Source organism: Myotis nattereri (genome assembly GCF_964212035.1).
Source record: "Myotis nattereri genome assembly, chromosome: 14".
In the NCBI taxonomy this organism is placed as follows: Eukaryota; Metazoa; Chordata; class Mammalia; order Chiroptera; family Vespertilionidae; genus Myotis; species Myotis nattereri.
The window spans coordinates 57,460,298-57,482,442 of NC_138089.1; the positions used below are offsets into that span (position 1 = coordinate 57,460,298).

The window sequence follows — 22,145 nt, forward strand, 5'->3', positions numbered from 1 at the left end:
AGTTTTGTTCACATATTTTTAAAGCATCTGATCATACAGACATCTACACTTCTGGGCTGCATCTTCTTGGGACACACGTTCTGTATACGCCCTAGCATTTGTGCCCTTCTGTGTCTCAGGTGTCATGTGTGTGCAGTATTGGTCTGCGAGGTGACGTCTTTCTAGGTAGGTGTGTCTACCAGGGGACTTGCCCTCTGTCCTTGTAATTTGTTTGTGTCTTGTTAAGTACTCACAGCATAAGCATCCTGGCTATTCATGAGTGTGGAAAGTTGATATCTGAGAGCATGTTATTCTGCTAATTTGGAGTAACTCTTTACAAAGAATCCAAACAGTAATAACATTTATAAGATTATTCACTGGACTATTCAATGTCTATCAATTCCATACATCTCTGCTCTTTCCACACACTCCATAGCAAATACCCGCTCTGCCCACCATCAGCCATCACCCCAATCACCCCACTAGCATCACTCCTATCACCATAGAAACCACCCCAGAAGATCTTCTCTTCCATTTCAAAGCGTTATACTTTCAAGGCACTCATTATATATGGAATGATTTCAAGACGTGTTTATATTCACCTGTTATGTTAATGTCTCCTAACTATTTCCAGTTACTCTTCTAAGACTTTTGTTCTGAAATGGTAGAAGAATCTACTCATTGTCTTCTCCCAGAGAGACAAATGAAGCCAGCCTGGCATTCCCACACATGAGCGATCAGTAGCTTTATGGGCCAAGATCAGGGTGCGGGGGAGACGATGAGCATCTTCCTTCCCAGTTTTCCAGCAGCTCCTGGAGTTCAAGGACTTGGCACTGAGTTTGTTCCCAGAGAGCTGGAGGAGGACCTCGTGGAGGGCGGGCAGTAGCGTTTTCCGAGGTCACCGTGGGCCTTTACTCATTTCATTCTGAGCAAGTCTTGTGGAGTTCTTACTAATTGAAAATGGGAGCATAATCCTAGAGGAGGATGCAAAGTCCACAGAGTGGGGATTCTTAGTGTAAAACACAGCAAGCGCTCACTTGTCTCCTGTGGCCACTTTGCCTGGTTTTCTTTGTTCTTAATCTCAAAAACATGTAGCTCCTACGCGAACTGTGCATGCATGTGTAGCCTCTGTCCCACATCTCCTGTGGATGAGAGAACAGGAAATTGATGAGATATGCCCGAATGCGTGTGGCATCCAATTGTACTTCAGTCCCAGCTCTGCACGTGGAATCTGACAGGAATGTGGATCGTGCATCTGTGAGAACTTGTTCTTGTGTGTGTAATGGTGGTACCTGGATGGTGTCACGTCTTCCTTCACAAGTCGGGACCCGGAGAAGTGAGTGCCTGGCGTCGCTGTCCGAGGCGCGGCTGAGAGCAGGGCCACGGGAGCCACGTGTCCAATGCGGTCTCAGAAAATCCTTTTACTTTCGCTGCACCGTTGTGTCACTTCCTGAACATCGTTAGTGTGATTTTCACAGGCACGCTCCCTTTTTTTCTTTCGTGGGTGAGCTAAAGCTGTGATTTTTAAAAAGGCCAAGATGGAATATTCTACATGCACAGGCACTGCCTTTAAAAGGCCCATGGCCTGCTGCTGGCGTCATGTTGAAATGTGTCGTCCTCAGAGAAGGAGGGTCTTTCTCACAGAAGGAGCATCCTAAACACAGGAAGGTGGGGATGTCACAGTCAGAGGAGAGCAAGTCAAGAAACTGTGAGTCTGACCATAGGAGGTGGTACCTTCTTCTATGAGTAGACAGTGCCATCCATTTATTCAGAAAGATGCTGCGGCTTAGTATTGATCATCAGCCAGTTGGTAATTTTAAATGTAGGAACAATACCACGTGGAAATTTAAATTGAAGAAGATGTGGGTTGGTCAGAGGAGGTGTGCCAGGCGCTGAGTCACGGTCCTATTTTTTCCTCGGTGGTTAGTTAAGCATCAAGCTGCTTCGTTTCACAAGGACCAGTATGTTGATTGCACAACTGGGTTTGTGGTTTTTGGTTCTCAGTGTTACTTATTTTTGTCCTGCTCAGGGTTGGTTGCTTAATCTCTGAGGCCAGGGAACACTGGCCATATAAGGGCCTCTGGTTCACCTCCCTGTCTAAGCGCCATTTACCCACAATCAACCTACACACACACACTCACACACACACACACACTCACACACTCACACACACACTCACACACACACATCCACACACATCCACACACTCACACACACATTCACACACACACATCCACACACATCCACACACTCACACACACACACTCACACACACACACACACACTCACACACTCACACACACACTCACACACACACATCCACACACATCCACACACATCCACACACTCACACACACATCCACACACATCCACACACTCACACACACACACTCATACACACACACACACTCACTCACACATACACTCATACATACACACTCATACACACACTCAGAAACACTCACACACACACACTCACACACACATTCACACACATTCACACACTCACACACACATACACTCTCACACACACACTCACTCACACACACTCACAAACACACACAAACTCACACACACACATATTCACACACACTCACACACACACACACTCACACATGTAAAATCCTTAATGATGACCCAACAGCCCAAGGTGAAGAGTTAAGCCATGCTCACCAGCAACTGAGAGCAGCAGCCACACCTCGGGGAGGGAAGGACCCGCCTTCAGGTCTCGGGGGCTCGTCTGTCCTCTCAGAACAAGGGCTCTGTTCCCATTTCCTCGCCTGTGCGTCCCCCCTGCTCCCCGAGGGGCCGACAGACCTCAGAGGAGGCCCTGCTTTCTACACTCCATCCCTCAGCAAGAAGGGGACTTGACAGAGAAAACATGGAACAATCACATGTTTCTATGCCTGCTAATGGAATTAGCAAGAATCGAATCCTTTTGGAATTGACAGAAGTTAATAGGGTAATGACATTTTTTAAAGTTTACATTTTAATAACATTAGAAAAATTTTAAAAGATGACTGGATGTACAGAATGAACCACCTCATTGTACATTTGGTCGTCCTATGGCCTCTGAGGACTGGATTTTGGTTAAAAATACAAATAAATCGATTGAACTTTTAAAAATGCTTTTGATTAAAATTGGAAATGGCTCTACATTGTAATATCAAAAATTAATCTTGTCAATGAGCAAGATGAATAATGGTCACAAATACAGTTAGACGTATCCACATAAATGTAGAAAAAGGGAGCATCCAGTTACCTCCGAGAAAGCAGTGGGCTTCCTCCCATGAACTCTGCCTGCCAGTACACACACACACACACACACACACACACACGCAAGCACGCATGCACACACATTTCTGGATGCCCTTCTTCGCAGTCAGCATGGTCTACCTTGCTTTGCATAAATATACAGGTTTGACCACAGCTGACCTCTAAGCCCTAGAACAGAGGTCCTCAAACTTTTTAAACGGGGCCAGTTCACTGTCCCTCAGACATTCCACACATGCGCACTGCGGGCCCTGGACGAGTTGGCTGCTAAGCAGGATAGCAGCAGCGGCAAAAACACCCGGTGGGCCGGATAAATGTTTTCGGCGGGCCGCACGTGGCCCGCGGGCCGTAGTTTGAGGACCCCTGCCCTAGGTCAGGGCTTGTCTGCATCTGGGAAAGTACCTGCCTCACTCACCTGTCTATCCCGCTCCCACTCAATAAATTGCCCTTTAACGAATGAATATGTGAACTAACCCGCCCACCAGTCGTAGACTTTAGAGCAGGAAACTCACATCATCTCAGCCTGAGCTGATGGTATATCGTCTCCTCTGAGTTGACTCCAACCTGTATTGGGCACCGGCTGCAGGGGGGCCGTTTGAGGGACCTCTGAACTCACTGGGAAGAACTCTGTGATGGAGTAATAGCACCTGCCAAACCAACAGAACAGGAAGTAGGCCACCAACTCCGCCATCAAGTAACCCCCCACCCCAGGTCACAATAAAACAGCATGGAGGCTCCTCAAAAACTTAAAAATAGAACTAACTACCCTACAACCCAGCAATCCCATTTGCGGGTATCTACCTAAAGAAAACAAAAAACCCCACTTATTTAAAAATCTGCGTGCACCTCTATGTTAATCCTGGCATTACTGACAATTGCCAAGGTATGAAGGGAACCCAATTGCCCATCAATAGACCAGCATATAAAGAAGTGGCACCGTTGTGCAATGGAATATTACTCGACCATGAAAAAGAAGGAAACCCTGCCAGGTGTGACAACATGCATGAGGGCATTATGCTTAGTGAAATAAGTTAGACAGAGAGAGACAAATAACGTATTTTTTTCACTTATATGTGGAATCTAAAGAGCAAAATAACGAACAAAACAGAAACAGACTCATCGATACAGAGAACATACCGGTGGTTTTCAGTGGAGGCTGAGGGGACGCTGAGAAGGCGAAGGAGATTAAGAGATACACACTTACAGTCATAAAATAATGTCACAGGGTGTCAAGCACAGCCTAGGGAACAGAGTCAATAACGTTGGTCGCAATAACTCTGCACGGTGACAGATGGCACTTGGCTTGTCACCGTGATCACATCCAAAGGTGGGTAGGTGTCCAGCCACTGTGTTGTACGCCTAACGCTAATATGTGTTGTGTGTCAACTGTACTTTAATAAAAATATAGACTTTGATGTCAGAAACAGAGCTCCCAGGCTCAGCTCCACTATTTGCTGTCACCTACCCTGTCAACACTCCCCTTGCTCAGCAAGGCAAAAATGGAATCACCGTGGTGCCTTCTTCGGTGCCTTCTTCGGTGCCTTCTTCGCGGGGTGCGTCGAACCATTGCACACGACGGGAAATCTGCAAAGCTCATACAGGAAGCTGTCCATGTGCGATTCTGAGGAGTATCGCTCTGGTATTTCTCTCCTGCTGGATCATATTTGTAAAGTCCTTTTCCTCTCTGGGCCTCCACTTTCTTCTCAAGAAGTCCATGGTTCATCGCGATGCTCCAGTGGGTTTCGTCTGTTAGACACACGTATGGTCAGTGCTCTGCTCATCCCCAGGCCGAAAGCATCGTCCGGCCTTCCCATGGCACTCGCGTCAAAAGTCAAATGCAGCATTAACATCCAGTAAAATACAGTGATTGCGAGTGCGAGTGTTCCGTTCAATGAGTTTTAATGATTGTACTCGCCAGGAAGCCACCACGCACAACTAGATACAAACATTTCCGTCGCCCCAGGAAGTTTCTCATGTCCTTTTTCAATTAAATAAATAAATAAATAAAGGAATGCCTTAGAAATACGTGTCCTCCTGCAGAAGCTCCCTGCGACCCTTCTCCATGCTTCATTCTGCCAACCTGGGCTCCAACCAGGGCGTGGCCATCACCTGCCTCCTGCCCTCAGCTCAGCAGAAAGTACAGCAAAGAGGGGAGAACCATGAACCCAGAAACACTATGGAGGCGACTTAAGATCAGCCGTCCCGGGCAAGCACGGCCCCCAGACAGTTTGACGGTGGACATCTGCACCTTATGAGGCATCTTCTAAGTTTGCTGATGACTTAGGAAAGGAGGGCCATCTCTCACAGAAGTGGGGGTGCCCAGGCTCATCTGGGAATGCGGGTGCCACACTGGGCATCTGCCCCTCTGTGGAATGAGAGTCTGGCCTCTCTCAGCACCCAATGGGCCAGGTCTTTAAGGAGGAGCCCTTGCTAAGCAAATGTATGTGACATTTGCATATCAAACAGAAAAATAGACAGGGTGCCGCCCCCCAAATGTACACATACCTGGAATAATTATAAAGGCAGTGTTTGCATGTCAACTCCCTCTCACACTTTCAGTTGCATTTGAGGATGAATTTCCTTTGTTCAAAGCTTAGTCTGGCTGAAAAGAAAGAAGCATCAATGGAGCTACTGGCTGTTCAGGTGTGCACACGTGTTTTGGGGGCACCTTGTATGAGTTTGTACTCGTGAATTTGCTATGTCATTATCGAGATGGCTGTTTTTCAGATATTGTTTTTATTATAGTGATTGCTTTTCTTTGCAGTAACCAGGTTCCTCACATGCATTATGCAGGATGCTGCCTTCTCAGCCTGCATTTCCCATCATCTCCCCTGAGAGGAGCTCGCTTGGCTCCTGCCCATGAAGGGTTAACACCCTGTCCATCCGAGCATCTGTTTATGGAACATGCACATCTGTGCTTGATGCATAACAGGTCCTGTTTTCACCACCCATTGTCACCGCATCGGGGGTGAAGCGACCCACGGGACACGTGCCCCACTCCCTGCGTCCTGCCAGCTGACCCAGTGGATTCCTGCATCGATCCCGCCTTCTCATGCTCTGTATTTCTGGTGCTTTGCCATCCGGGACCTGGCTGACCTTGGAGAGACTGACCCTCCAGGGCAGCCAATTCCCACGGTCAGGAGAGGACTCGCTGAGCATCTTTCACAGCAAACCAACCAGTCCAGGGCCAATTCCCCCTGTGCCTTCCTCATAGGCCCTATGTGCTGTTAGGCATGCGAGTCACTCGTGGTAATATGGACCTGGTGAGGCACTGAGCCTTCGGTGGGACCCACCCCACCGAAGCACCCTGCTGTTTCCAGACCTGTTTGGGCTCATTTTTCTAGACACCCGGCTGCTTCACAGGTGGTTGGTTTGATTCATTATATGTTGGACCTCACTCTCCTCACCTCTAAGATAATCTTACCTCCACGCTGCTGGGGACACATCCCTGCAACATCCTATGTTCTACCCAAGGGCCTACCCATTATTTCAGCCCCTGGAGAAGGTGGTTTTGCCTGAGGCAGCATGAGAGGTTGGCACCCAACTCAGCAGCTCATTCCTCTTTCCAGCCTGAAGCGTGCTCATCGTCATAAAGCAACAAGGCACATGAAAGGTTAGGTTCTGACGGCCCCATCTCATTATTGTTGATGCAAAACTGCCAGTTAATTTGCTTGTGGTTATGGAAATCTCTCCTTTAACCTTGGCGCCTCCATCAGAAAGAATTGGTTGTGGTGGCAGGCATTGCGTAACAGCAGCTGGCACTTGCTGGGGCTGAACAGAATCCGGGAAGCAAGTACCTTCTTCTTTCTTCAGTGATCGCCGCCGAAATGCTCCCTGGAAGGTGGTGCGGGCAACCCCTAGCACGTGGGCTGGGCGGCCACCGTGCGCTCACATGAGAGCGGAGGCTCCGCATTAGGCACTGGGGTCTCCCTGGAACGTCAAACAGCGGGGCTGCTCTGCTCCAAAGGGCGGGGGAGGGAAGGAGATGCCACTTTCTCCTTCTCAGACCCAGGAGAAGGACGGGATTGTGTTTGCTCTGTGTCCTGATGTAACCCTGTCTCTAAAAGTGACTGGTACCCAGAAGCTCTCGGAAATATTTCTTGATGATCTAAAAAGGGGCCGTGCTGACGATACACTCACATGACTCATACAAAGCCCTTAGACCTGGGACATGGTAGCTCTCAGTAAGTATCCATTTAAAAAACATACTGTTAAAACACAAATAGGTTAAACTCTTTATACTCAATGAAGAGTTGGGTGATGTTTTTTTTGCTTGTTTTTTAATACATTTTTATTGATTTCAGAGAGGAAGGGAGAGGGAGAGAATGATAGAAACATCAATGAGAGAGAATCATAGATCAGCTGCTTCCTGCACGCCCCACACTGGGGATCGAGCCCACAACCTGGGCATGTACCCTGACTGGGAATCGAACCGTGACCTCCTGGTTCCTGGGTCAGTGCTGAACCATTGAGCCACACTGGCTGGGCTGGTGATGGGTTTTTACAGGAAATTCATTAGTTATAATATTAGAATCTGATCTGTATTGTCATTTATTTATTTGTTCCTTAAATATGAATCAAGAAATTATCACTATTGCAGGTCTTGGGGATTCAGAGGGAAACAGGAATAGCCAAAAGGAAAGAACACCCATGAGCCTTTCCGGCAGCCCAGGCAGGGCCTTTCCCATAGTCTGTGAGGCCTCAGGGCCCCGGGAGAAGAGTCCGCAGGACACTGATGAAATCAGGGCGCATGCTGAGATCATTAGCTTCATTACTCGACTTTCTCCATTGTTTAATCTGCCAGACTCTCTACAACTCAAAAGAGACAAAAGCATTGTCTTGGAGACAAGAGGTTATTCAGACCCCCCTCCTGACCGCCCCCATCGGCCTTAGAGAATCTCCCCACCAGCGGTTCTGGGTTAGAAGCATAATTGGCTCTGAGTCACGTCAGAGCCATTGACTGTGGACACGGACGGCAGCAGCATCCGTCAGCCGGGAAGAGCCGGGTCCCGCTCTCAGCTCTCCGACTCATCCCAGGCTGGTCATTAAGGATGCTGAGGCAGCTCCCGGCTAATTGGACCATTGTCTCTGCAACCTCATCCATTTTCTGGCTGCGAGAAGGGTAGAGGCGCCCGCCGTCCCCAGCACAGCCCTGGGGCCTTGCTAATCAGCCTTGGTGATTGGCTGGGGGGCCGCTGCTTGAACTGTTCAAGCCACTCTCGGTGAGAGGTTATGCGGGGTGGACGTTTTATCTCCCAGTCAATTACAGTTCATGAAAACTGAAAAGCTCCTAAAATTAAAAAAATGCCGCATTTACAGCACTTCCTGATGCAAGTGCAGCACACCCACACACATACACCAATGCAGGCACGCACATGCGCACCCCACCACATGATAAAGTAGAGAAACGTGTGCTTACGGAGGGAAGGTCACGTGGTGATAAAGAGCGTGTCCTGGCCAGTGTTGCTCAGTGGTTGAGCATGGACCTATGAACCAGGAGATCACAGTTCGATTCCCTGTCAGGGCACAGGCCTGGGTTATGGGCTCAATTAAGACAGCCCAGTGGAGGGCGTGCGGGAGGCAGCTGATCAATGATTCTCTCTCATCCTTGATGTGTCTATCACTCTCTCCCTCTCCCTTCCTCTCTGAAATCAATAAAAATATATTTTAAAAAAAGAGAGAGCTTGCCTGGCCGGCGTGGCTCAGTGGTTAAGTGTCGACGTATGAACCAGGAAGTCACGGTTTGATACCCAGTCAGTGCACAAGCCTGGCTTGCAGGCTCTTCCCCAGTGTGGGGTGTGCAGGAGGCAGCCAATCAATGATTTCTCTCTCATTTTTGATGTTTCTATCTCTCTATCCCTCTCCCTTTCCCTCTGAAATCAATAAAAAAACATATTTAAGAAAATAATAAAGGGACAAGTTTAAATCTGTTCACTTCGTTTTTCACAAATACCCCGTATCAGAAAATGTAAGACTCCGATCTGCCTCTAATTCTGGAGTGATGCACTGGGCCTCCCTGAAACTACTTTCTCTTCCCTGGAAATTAGATGGTATCTCCCTCGGGGATTTTTTTTTTTTTTTTTTTTTGTAACTTGCTTGGAAGACAAAGGGAAATGAGAGAGAGAGAGAGAGAGAGAGAGAGAGAGAGAGAGAGAGAATTGATTATCTTGCTGGAACCTAACTGCAGGGCAGACATCCCAGCCCTGAGCCTGGGTGGGGCTTGGACAAGCTATAGTAAAGCAGGTGGCCTGGAAACAGAGGCAGAGGCCAGCACCAGAAGACACAGCCAGCGGGAGAGGCAGGGCTCTGGGGTGCGCTGTGTGGGGAGCTCCCTGGACCCAAACCTGGCTGAGGACCGGCGGCGGGGACACCAACCACAGTACACCCTGGAGCAAACACTGACCTTCCCTAAACTTGAATCAGGGTCAGCTACACAGCTCGCAGCTGTGCTGGTGCAGAAAACCGATGTCCCCGAGCTTTCTGACAGTGTAGGCAAAGCCAGGAAATTCTGTGATGCTTCACTAGCTTCATTCCAGCCCGAGAATCATCTAACAGCTCACCACGAGACCCAACAATGAGCCGACAAGCTAGACTTTCCACTGCTATGAATCAGGCTTTAGGGTGTTGAGAACTAGGAATTGCCTGGCTGGCATGGTTCAGTGGATGAGCTTTGACCTATGAACCAGAAGGTCACAGTTCGATTCCTGGTCAGGGCACATGCCCGGGTTGTGGGCTTGATCCCCAGTAGGGGACCTGCAGGAGGCAGCCGATCCATGACTCTCTCTCATCATTGATGTTTCTATCTCCTCTCCCTCTCCCTTCCTCTCTGAAATCAATAACAATATATTTTAAACGTATCCAGGAATAAATAAGATACCAACAGGTCATATCTCACCACCACCAAGCTATTGAGTCTTCCCAAGTGAGCCAGTGAGTTAGAGAATGCCCGATTCTATTAGCCTTAAATTCATCAATTAAATGAGATTGGAAATGTGTGTCTCACCAAAGGGACCACAGGGATTTCATCTCTTAATTGGTGCTTGTAATGTCCTTTGGAAACCACAAATCACCTTCCAAATATAAGACATCACTCAGTCCGGTTCCACTCCCGACTTAGAGGACACGAAGTCTGCAAGCTCTTCCTGTGCTGGGAGGGAAGGAAAGGCAATGAATAACGTCTGTGGAGTGCCTGCCGTGTGCAGGGCACTGTGCTCTGTACTTAATATGCATGACTTCATCCAGAATTTCTTTTCTGTGGGGAGGAGCATAATTGGAAATTTTAAAGTTGTAGCAAATGTGCAAAAAAGAACAGACAAGCCATTCAGGCCATCATAAAATATATTACCATGTCAACATATTTGCTTCTAATTTCTTTCCATAATTAAAAAAAAAAAAAATCAGTTGTTTTATTTAACACTAGAGGCCCGGTGCACAAATTTGAACCAGTGGGGTACCTCGGTCTGGCCTGCAGGATTGGGCCAAAACCAGCTCTCTGACATCCCCTGAGTGGTCCTGGATTGCGAGAAGGCACAGGCCAGGCCAAAGAACCCCACTGGTGCACAATCGGGGGGAGGGAGGGATGCAGGAGGTTGGCCAGCCAGGGAGGGACCACAGGAAGGCTCCAGAGCGTGTCCAGGCCATCTTGCTTAGTCCCAATTGGCCAGACTCCAGCAGCAAGCTAACCTACCAGTTGGAGTGTCTGCCCCCTGGAGATCAGTGCATGTCATAGTGAGCAGTTGAGCAGCCTTAGCATATCATTAGCATATCACACTTTGATTGGTTGAACAGAGGACCAGACCACCAGACACTTAGCATATTAGGCTTTTATTATATAGGATAGGACAATGTGTGTTAATTTTCCATTCAAACTATGGAAAGCTATGCAAATAATAATAATAATTACCCAAATTTAATGATTTTTATCATAAAAATTATTAAAATTAGGTAATATTGCAGCCATCTTTCTGTGCATATAAATATAGAGAAGGTAGATTAACATGTAGACGGATTAATGCATAGACAGAGAAGAATACTTTCATTAAAATGGGATCATACCATAGATGCTACAATATTGTAATTAAATTTTAAGTTGAAATAAGTAAAAATAAAGAGAATTTTGAACTTTGAATAAATGATTTAAGACCAAAAAAAACTTTTTCTACTGTAAGATTCCCCTCAGGTTTTATAAAGAATTCACTAAGTAACACTAAGAGGTCAGAATGCTTATGCTTCAAAAGTTACATCTATAATAATAAAAGCATAATATGCTAATTAGACTGGACATCCTTCCAGATGAAGCTGGGGCTGCGAGGGAAGCCTGAGTCCTGGGTGCCAGAGGCAAGCCAGTGCCGGCAGCTGGGGAAAGGAAGGCCTGCTCTTGCATGAATTTTGTGCATCGGGCCTCTAGTGTATATATAAAAAGCTTATGCTTTTAATGTATATGTATATTATATGTATATGTAAATGTATGTGTATATAATTACCTATGGACTGTGAAAGATAATATTGACACTCACATTTCTCACTACCCTCTCCTCATTTTTGTATTTACATTGGTGTTTTCATGTTTTCCAAGTTCACAGCATTTGTACCCTGTCCCACAACCAAAACAAACATGTGTTCATTGTCTATGCAGATGTAGTCTGTGTGCATCCTATTTCTCCTCCATTCTCGAGGCCTGAGAGCTTAGCCGGTGGACTTCAGTGTCAGGTCATTTCTTCCAGAACAGACATTTAGGTTCCATCCCCTGAGAGTTTTCCTTTCTCTGGGATGAGTGTTGAGTGTCATTCTGTTCAGAAGACATCAGGGTGGGAGGTGACAGTCCTGTGACCCTTTCCCTCCGGGTACCGTGGGCTCCTCCTCACTGTCTCCTGGTCAGGATGCTCCTGTGAGTAAATCAGCCAGTAATCTCATTTTTTCAGCCTTTTATTTTTTAAGAATATTTTTTATTGATTTCAGAGAGGAAGGGAGAGGGAGAGAGAGATAGAAACATCATTGATGAGAGAGAATTATTGATCAGCTGCCCGCTGCACACCCCACACTGGGGATCAAGCCGGCACGTGCCCTGACCTGGAATCGAACAGTGACCTCCTGGTTCATCGGTCGACGCTCAGCCACTGAGCCCCCGGCCGGGCTTCAGGCTGTTCGATGACTTGCTGTTTCAGTCTCGTCTCCAAAAGTGTTTCTCAGCTTGAGGGCCAGCAGTCAGCCAGCAGGCGCCGCTCTGAGGGCCCTGGAGGGTGTGTGTGTACCATCCACTCCCAGGGACCCTTCCAGCTCAGTGACACCAAGGATCGTCACACGGGTCATCTTCTGTCTTCTTCATTCATTGCCTTTCCTTCAAGTGCTTTATTATCTGTGTTTTTCAACTGCATTCATTATAATGATCTCAAATTACCCTTTTATGTCAGTAATTTGACTTTCAGTAGTCGTCTATTTGGTTGCTTGCCTATCCTAATTGATTTATTAGTTCTTTAAAGCTGTGGTTGCATTTGTAGTTTGTCTCCTTACATTTGCAACCTCCTAATTTATCTGATTCTATTGTTTATTTTTTATATTGATATTATGTTATTTTTTCTTCTTTATTTTTCTTAAAAAAAAAAAAAAAAAAAAAAGCTTTATGTGTCTACAGCACGAAACAAATTACAAAAATTTCCTAGGATTCCTGGAGCTGTTTTCCTCTGGGCGGGTACTTGTCTAGCCTGGGCACGCCCTGCTTCCCAAGGTCATTGAGATGAAACCTTTGGCTGTGAAGGGTTTCATTAGGGAAAATGGTGACATGGGGCTTGAAGACTAGATGCTGGTGCCGGGTCGGCATTCATTTCCTGATGTGGGTGGCTTTGTTGTGGTTATGCACAGGACTATCCTCGCAGGACATGTAAGCCGATTGATTTGGGAGGATGGACATCAGTTTGCAAAATTACTCTAAATGGTTCAAGACACTCCTTTACCAGGGGTTCTCAACCTTCTGGCCTTTTAAATACAGTTCCTCATGTGGTGACCCAACCATAAAATTATTTTCGTTGCTACTTCATCATTGTCATGCTGCTACTGTGATGAATCATCATGTAAATATCTGATATGCAGGGTGGTCTTAGGCGACCCCTGTGAAAGGGTCGTTCGACCGCCAAGGGGTCGCGACCCACAGGTTGAGAACCGCTGCTTTTCACTGTTCTCGCAGTGCTGTGTGTTTGAGACCCTTTCAAAGTACGTGCCCTTCCTTACGTGTGTGTTGACCCGGCATCCCCGGGGCCTGGGGCGTCGCTGGGAGCAGGTGCGGGTTCTCACCGGGCGGGACTCCTCTCTCCCTCCAGGTAACGGTCCTTCTGGCCGCCCCGTCTTCACGCAGGAGCCCCAGGACGTCACCTTCCCTTTGGCTTCGGCACAGTCGGAAGTCACCCTGAGCTGCGCCGCCAGCGGTCACCCTCCACCCCGGTACAGGTACAGTCCTGCCTCTGGGCACCCCGCGTTTCCTCTTTGTCTCGAGGTGAAACAGCCCCAGAAAAGGGCTCAGAGCGCCCTCGGTGCGGTCGGTGTGCGGCTCCGCGAGTTCTGACGCGGGTCCCGCCGTGGGCCGCTGCGCCAGGAGGATGCCGTGTTCCCTGAGGTTCCCGCCCTCCCGGCAGCCGCAGCTCGGACTCTGTTTATGGATCAGATTTGCTTAGAAGAGTTCCTCTTGACATTGTTGCCATGCAGTGTCGTGTTGAGGTTAGAACTGAAAGAAAAACAGAAAAGGGGAAAAGAGAGAGGAGGAAGAACAGGAAGGAAGGGAGGGAGGGAGGGGGGAGGGAGGGAGGGAGGGAGGGGGGAGGGAGGGAGGGAGGGAGGGAGGGAGGAAGGGAGGAAACATAGAAGGACAGAAAATAAGAGGAGGATTAAAGGAAAAGACAGGAAGGAAAGGAAGAGGTGTTTCCTAAATTGAAGAGACCACAGAGCTGGCCTATTCTGCACTCCCCTCCCAGAGTGAGGCTGCCGCCATTGCCCGACACACAATGGGGATGAAGACAGTAAAGGTTCCCCTCAAAGCAGTTAATCACGATGGAAACTTCCCTGTACCTGATAAATTCCTGTGACCCTACGGCTGGGCCCCATCGACCCAAGAGCACTGTTTTTAGAGAATGTCTAAAAGACAGCTATGCGCCTTCTGAGGCAGCACAACACTCTCATTCTGGGCAAAGACGAGAAACCGTTGTTGTTTCTCTCATAGAACCTGTGAACAGTGGGGAGGACGGGTCAGTGATGATTTGGTTCTTATAAGGTTGCAGGGAAGGCAGAATTTGATCCTCATTGTGGATGGAATTCACAAATATTAAAGTATATGCATGTATATAGTATGCTTGTGTAAATAATAATGATATTTGGTTGGTGAGAATTGCATATGCAGAGTGAATATAGGAAAAGACAGACTAAATATTAGTATGACTCTTGTAACATTGGGTTTGAAAAGCACTTTTCAAAAATCATAATTTTTATCAGGGAAGTTGAATAAACACACACAGAAAGTAATGATTTCAGCCCATTGGGGCAAAATAAACTGTTTTTGCCTACTTTTGATGTTGCATTAAAAATGCCATATTTATATGTATAACTACTTTGATCTTAAAATTATGTAGATTAATTACCTAAATGACTCAACTGCACAAAGATAAAGAGAGACAACTGTCGCTTATATGTTTTTGAGCTAATTTCTGCATCTTTTCTTTTCAATAACAAAAGAGTTGAAAGGTGATGTCTCGTCACGTAATTCTCATTCACTGCCCCAGGCTGCCTGTCCTTGCACCCCCACAACAATGAGCCCAGCTGTAGGTGAAAAATCACTCACTTAACAAATGGATTTTGTATTGTTGGTTGATTTTTTTTAAAATAATGAACTGTCTTGTTTAATTTAACATGTGGTTAAATTTATAAATATCTGACTAACACATTTTTCATTTCACCTGATACTTAAAGTTGTAATTTTATTTTTGAGAGCTAATTTGATTGCTCATAAGAGTTGGTAGCGTTTGTTAAAGAAGGAAAAGAATATGTGAGTCCCTATAAGATGAGTCCCTATTGGCTAAGCACAAGAAGCAATCTATCAACCAATCAACTACTTATATAAGATATCTATTGGTTTACTACAGGCAGAAAAAATATAAAACAATGGCTCTCAAGATAATTCACCAATTAGTTTCATCAATAAAGAAATACACAGAAAGAAGAGATGAAAAATCCCAGGATTGTTAAATGGCTTTTGTTTCTAGTATACTTGTAACTTAGGAGGCTAAAGACAGGCAATTTAGTTCCAACCCCATAATCTGGTTGGCGCTCTCTAATATTATAGCATAAACCACTAGTAGGCAAGAGGCTTTGAAAGGAGGGAGGAAAGAAGGGATTCGGAGTGCTGAAATGTCAGGCTCAGACCCAAATTCCTTGATAATAAAGCAAAGGGCAGAGGCGTCTCAGATAATGCCCATTGGCGACAGAATGTGAAGCTGTTTCAGTCTGACCCTTTCTAACTTAAATGTGATAGCAACAAACTCACTATAACCACATTCGCCTTAGATTGTGTGTGTGAGATGGAGGAAAATCTTTAGGGTTCAGGTCCTCACATTATCTGAGGGCACGTGGATATAGTGGGAAGCCATCCGAGAGAGGTGTTGTCTTGGAATGAAGAAGGGCGGCGATGCTAGTCCCCACTCTGTCATCCTGTGTGTGACCTTGTGAGATCTTGGAAGAATCATTCCTCTTTCCTGGCACCTGCTTCCTTATCCAGTTGATTTTGAGATCTGTGGATATTTTATTTTATTTCTTTAGTAAATTCCCTTTAGAAAATTAAATCTCCTGGGGAAAACAAGCGGTGTTTAAAGCAGAACTTTGGAACTAGTATAAAAGCAACTTGTCTAGTGTCACTTCAAATAGAATAAAAGCACCGTTACAAAGGAGATCCCGGGACAGGAAGAAGACGCAGACGCGTCAGGCAAGTTGGGACAGAAGCGTCCCCATGGAAAGATCCCTCTGTTTTCTAACAACGGGGGGGGGCGGGGGCATGAAAGCCTAGCCGGGGGGCTTTGCAAAGGGAAGGAGCATGGGGTCCCCAAAGATGGCTTATCCCTAGAAAGTCTAGGATCACCTGAGGGCAGCAAGCTGAGTTCCGGCTCAGAGGACGCATTGTATTTGGAAAAGTGAGGCGACACATAAGAGGTTTCTACATGGGCCACATACACGCTCATCAGAGACAGGTCTTTGAAGGTCATCGAGGATGTGCCCCACCTGCTCTAGGCCTGGTCACCGCAGGAGGCTCCTCTCTCCAGCTCTGCCTGCCCCGCCGGTCACAGCGGCACTCCGGAGTCCGGACGGGGCCCAGATTTGGAGTAAACCACACCAGTGCTCCCTCGGCTTCTCTCCTTCTCAGCCCCCCCCCCCCCCCGTGACCCCTAAAGCCCCAGGCGATGAAACAGGAGGGATGTTACTGTGCAAATTTTAGAAGTGATGGAGATGACTTCTGCAGAAATTGGATGACTTGTCCAATGATATACTAGACCAAAGGTTCTTCCCACAAGGCAGTGCTGTCAAAGGTACTAGTAGGGCACGTGGCCCCCACCCCGCTAGGCTGCTCACCACCTAGATCAGGAGTCCTCAAACTACAGCCCGTGGACCACATGCAAATACAAATATTGTATTTGTTCCTGTTTTGTTTTTTTACTTCAAAATAAGATATGTGCAGTATCCATAGGGATTTGTTCATAGTTTTTTTTTTAAACTATAGTCCGGCCCTCCAACCGTCTGAGGGACAGTGAACTGGCCCCCTGTTTAAAAAGTTTGAGGACCCCTGACCTAGATTGTGGAGTTCTCTTCAGAGGTGCAGGGATGAGCCCAGAAACAGGCACTTTGTGTACTTCTAAAGCAGGGGTGGGGAACCTTTCTCTGCCAAGGGCCATTTGGATATTTATAACATCATTTGCAGACCATACACAATTATCCACTTAAAAATTTGCCAAACATTTTTAAATTGATCATTGGTCAAACATTTAATGAACTCACCCCTAATGCCTTAGCAGGGCCAGATCCAGTGACTTCTCGGGTCTTATACAGCCTGTAGGCCAGACGTTCCCCACCCCTGTTCTAAAGCAAGGCCCAGTTTTGAAACATACATGCACACATACACATGCCCCCACCCCCCACACACGCATGCACCCACACATGCACATACTATATGCACACACGCGCACCCACCCACTTATAAACACACATACGCACACACTTGCATTATGGAAGGAAACAGAAAGACGTGGCCGCCACCATCGTATTCTTGACTCTGGGCTTAACGTCTCAAGAGTGAAGAATGTTTCCAGCAAAAGGTCAAGATTTTAATTTGAATCCATTATGTTTCCTGGGATTGGTATGATATTAATTAGATGCTTAAAATAATCATCTAAAGCACATTTCCTCACCAGCATCGTAGGAGCATTCTCCCGGGTGTGCAGCCCTATCCGTAACGTGTGCACGACCACCACGCGAATCCATTCATGCACCTCTCTCTCCATCGATTCAGACGTATTAATTAGGACGGCGCCCACACCGGCGCGGCCGGTCTATGTGCCTGGTGTGATAATCATTGCGCCGAGTGATGGGAATGATGATGGGGCGACTGCGAGAGCCTCCTTGGCTGCAGCAAAGCCGAGCACTTTGCATTTGTGTTGAGAAACAATTACGGAGCTTAATTAGGAGCATGTAAGGATGACAGCACTTATTCCAGTGATTGATTTCCAAACGAAGGGGACCTGGCGAGCCCAGGCCCTGTCTGCTCCGCTCTGAAAGGAAAGGGAGCTCGAGGCCCGAGACATGGCCAGGAGGCGCCGGGAGGCTGTGTGACCCCCGAAGAGGGGAGGCTGTGGGGGCAGGAGACACGCCCCAAGAGGACACTTTTCACCCTTTGCTTCTCCTAACGTTGAGGACAAGAGGAAGAACAGAGATTTGGCAGGAAGTTCAGCAAAGTGAAATGTAGTATTTTTGACTGTTGTCTTTCAAACTCTATTTATTGAAAAGAACTTGAGGTGCACAGAATTGGGTCAATGAGTTAAAAGTGACGAGTTTGTCCAAAAGCTCGAATGGATTTGATGTTGGTGGGTCAATTACTCTGAACTTCCCAGGGGTCGAGGGTGAGTTACCTGTGTCCGTATTTCTTTCCCTGAGGTAGACCTTGGCCGTCTCTCTCCATGGGGTGTTTTAGGGTGCTCCTGAAAAGGTCAGCGCTGTTTGGAAGAATTTTGTAAAATGTGATTTCTTTCTTACATTTCAACCCCCTACCCCCGCCCCTCAATGCATGTTCAGTGTGATCTTAGTGTGACCGAGGAATCCTTGGAAATTGGCTCTATTCCATGGGAAAGGCTATCCACTTGTTTTCCTAAATGACTGATTGTCTAAACTCAGCATCTTTAAACGTCTGTTTTCTGAAATCATTTTTTAAAATATATTTTTATTGATTTCACAGGGGAAGGGAGAGGGAGAGATAGAAATATCAGTGATGAGAGAGAATCATTGATGGGCTGCCTCCTGCACGCCCCCTACTGGGGATCAAGCCCGCAACCCAGGCATGTGCCCTGACCAGGAATCGAACCCTGAACCCCTGGTTTATAGGTCGATGCTCAACCACTGAGCCACCATGGCCAGGCTCCTAAATGATTCATATATGAATACGCACACCTGTGTCCTTGTACTGAATCTCACTAACTATGAAATACCCACGCGTCTACATGTCTGGATATGTTGATGAAACTTAGGGGTGCCAGGGGGAGTTAGCGATAATCACTGGGCATTCGCTCGTCTTCAAGTGACTGAAGGGCATTTCCAGAGCATTTTCTGGTTCTTAAACATAAAGCATGGCGAGGCCTTCCTCCCACTTAATTCACGGACTAGAGCAGCGGCTCTCAACCTGTGGCTCGCGACCCCTTTGGGGGTCGAACGACCCTTTCCCAGGGGTCGCCTAAGACCACCGGAAAACACATATATAATTACATACTGTTTTTGTGATGAATCACTAGGCTTTAATTATGTTCAATTTGTAACAATGAAAATACGTCCTGCATATCAGATATTTCCATTACGATTCATAACAGTAGCAACATTACAGTTATGAAGTAGCAACGAAAATAATTTTATGGTTGGGGGTCGCCACAACACGAGGAACTGTATGAAAGGGTCGCGGCATCAGGAAGGTTGAGAACCGCTGGACTAGAGGACTGCTCAGTAATAACTAAGCCAGGGACTTGGCTGTCTAAACTGAAAGCTTCTCGAGCCCTGTCTGTGCTGTTCCAGTATCAGGACAGCTTGGCATTTCCAAGCACCGTGGCGCTGGTTCCAGCGTGATTAATTTTCCCAGGAAAAAACCAACAGGGACAGGCGTGTTCCATGGCCACCAGGCTGTTGTCGGGTTGTTATCAGCCTCCGCCCGGCACTGTGAGATCTTGGCCATCTTTCCTGGGCCGTTTGTAACACATTCGTCCGCATGTCTCTCCCTAAATCATCCTGACGTTTCATTTCACAGTGTCAGCTCTGGGTGAGCAGGATGGTCACGCTGTTCGAAAAGTTGCTCCAGGAGTAAGATGGTCTGTGTTCTTGACAGATCGTTTTCTTTCTCATGTTGAGGGTTCTGTTGCCTCTTTGTACTCATTTAGGTGAATGGTTGTAATTCATAAAGCGTAGATCTTTCTTTTCTTTGTTTTAAAAAATATTTTTATTGATTTCAGAGAGGAAGGGAGAGGAAGAGAAAGATAGAAACATCAAGGATGAGAGAGAATCATTGACTAGCTGCCTCCTGCACACCCCCCCTATTGGGGATCAAGCCCACAACCCGGGCATGTGCCCTGGCCGGAATCGAATCGTGGCCTCCTGGTTCATAGGTCGATGCTTAACCACTGAGCCACGCTGGCCGGGCAAGAGTAGATCTTTCAAATATCCTACTTACTGATTTCGCTGAGCTCAGGGGCACAGTTATCTTTGGTGGAACTGGCAGGACCGTCTCCACATGGAGCCATGCTGGGTTTTCTAATCGATCCCTGGAATTACAAAGGTTGTGTCTGACACATAGTGGCTGACTCTTTATATGATTACTATAACTTGATTTTTCCCCCTTGAAGGTGGAGGCAAAATGGCACAGACCTGGATTTCTCCATGAGTTCGCACCACCGGTTGGACGGAGGCAACTTGGCGATCAGCAGCCCGCGCTGGGACCAGGACACGGGCACTTACCAGTGCCTGGCCACCAACCCGCTGGGCACGGCTCTGAGTCGGAAGGCGAAGCTCCAGTTTGCATGTGAGTTTGTGGGGGGAAATCTGTAATTGCTGTGATTATGAAAATGTAGTATTTTTATTATATTCATTTTAGAAGAAAATCCGGCTTTGCCATTCAACTGCTCTCTGAGAACAAACATGAATTTACGGAGGCGAACGTTTTCAGGGCCTGTTTTGCGAATCCAGACTCCCGGGGTTAAAGGGAATCCGGTTCAATAAAAGAAGACACTCTCACTGTTATTACATCTCTGGGATCATATTTAGAAACAGCTCTAAGCGTCCAGATGGAAATATAAGACAAAGACACAGGCTTCGTTACTCCTCCTCCTTGTCCTCTGTGTTGAATGTTGGGGTGCAGAGCCCGCGGAGGGGAGGCCGAGGGCAGGGGTGCCTGGGGAGATGGCTGCTCCTTTGGGGACGTGGTCACGGGCCACAGTGCGATGCAGGTGGAAATACAGTGGTTGCCGCAGGCAGACTTTATATTAACCGAACACTGTCCAGCAGCGTCACATAAATGTCACCCAAGTAATTACCTTGGTGACATTTGGGAGCATTAGCAGATGAGCAATAGACACAGTGTCTCCTATCCTTTATAGGCAGCGTTGCCAGGGACTGGAGTGTTCCCTGTGGAATCCAGGGACAGCCCGGTTTGAAGGTAATTCTCGCTGCTGAGGTGGGTGGTGCAGGAGGCGGGCTGCCATGCCCCTCTACCCCCCACCCTGCAACACTTCCCCCAGCCCCAGTCCTGCAGGGGACCCACTGGGGCCAAGGGGCTAGTGCTCAGGGAAAGGACCTGTTGTCTGTTACTTTGAACAAGTAATCGCTTTGAAACTTCATTCATAGAATATGTGGGCAGAGTCCACCTTGTGGAATGACTTCAGCTCTCGGCAGCGTGTGGGTTAATAACCCGGTCTGTTTCCCCTGCAGGTCTTATGTCCCTCAGACCCTGCTCCACACACGGAGGTTCCCCTTATGTTGGCCATTTGGGGCTGCCCTTGTTTCTGAAAAATGTATACACACTTGGAATAATTACAAAGGCAGTGTTTAATAGATTACGTTTCATCTTCCAGTTGGAATGGAATCAGCTGTCAAAGTGTGTATACATTTTTGGCGACACCGTGCATGTATGTGAATATACACACACACACACATATGTATATATGAATATATACATATATATATTCAGAAATAGATAAGCATACACATGTACATATGTGTTAATTGTAGATGGAGGAAATAAAGCAGAATCCACATGAATGAAAAACCGTAGTCCCAGACAGTGGCGAATGTCCGGTGAAAGTCCTCACAGAGGCCTCTCTGCCTCCTTAGGTGGGTTTTGAATGTGTGCACTCAAAGTGAGGAGTATTTTCATTCCCGTCTCTTGTCCAAGGTCTTCACCGGAAGGAGAAAGAAACCCTCACATTTAGAAATAAATGTTAAAAGCCTCGTGGGTTCTGATCACTGTAGAATATCTTAACTTTTTATAAGAAATGCAAAGCCAGTTCAACACGATCCTGATGATATGGTGATAAAGTGCATTTTTATCTGAAAGAGAAATTAAGACCCAGGAGAATTTTAAAAATAACACCTAAAAGTACATTTGGAAACTGGAAAGTCTCTGA

General features: G+C 47.0%; 1 protein-coding gene across 1 annotated transcript in view; it reads left to right on the top strand.

Annotated features, from left to right (window-relative positions):
- Positions 1-22,145, top strand: part of CNTN6 (contactin 6) — a 158,615-nt gene that overhangs the window by 49,315 nt on the left and 87,155 nt on the right. Inside the window, exons 3-4 of the mRNA XM_081106269.1 lie at positions 13,566-13,692; positions 20,370-20,545. Coding sequence (XP_080962395.1) covers positions 13,566-13,692; positions 20,370-20,545 — 303 coding nt within the window. The remainder of the gene's footprint in view (positions 1-13,565; positions 13,693-20,369; positions 20,546-22,145) is intronic.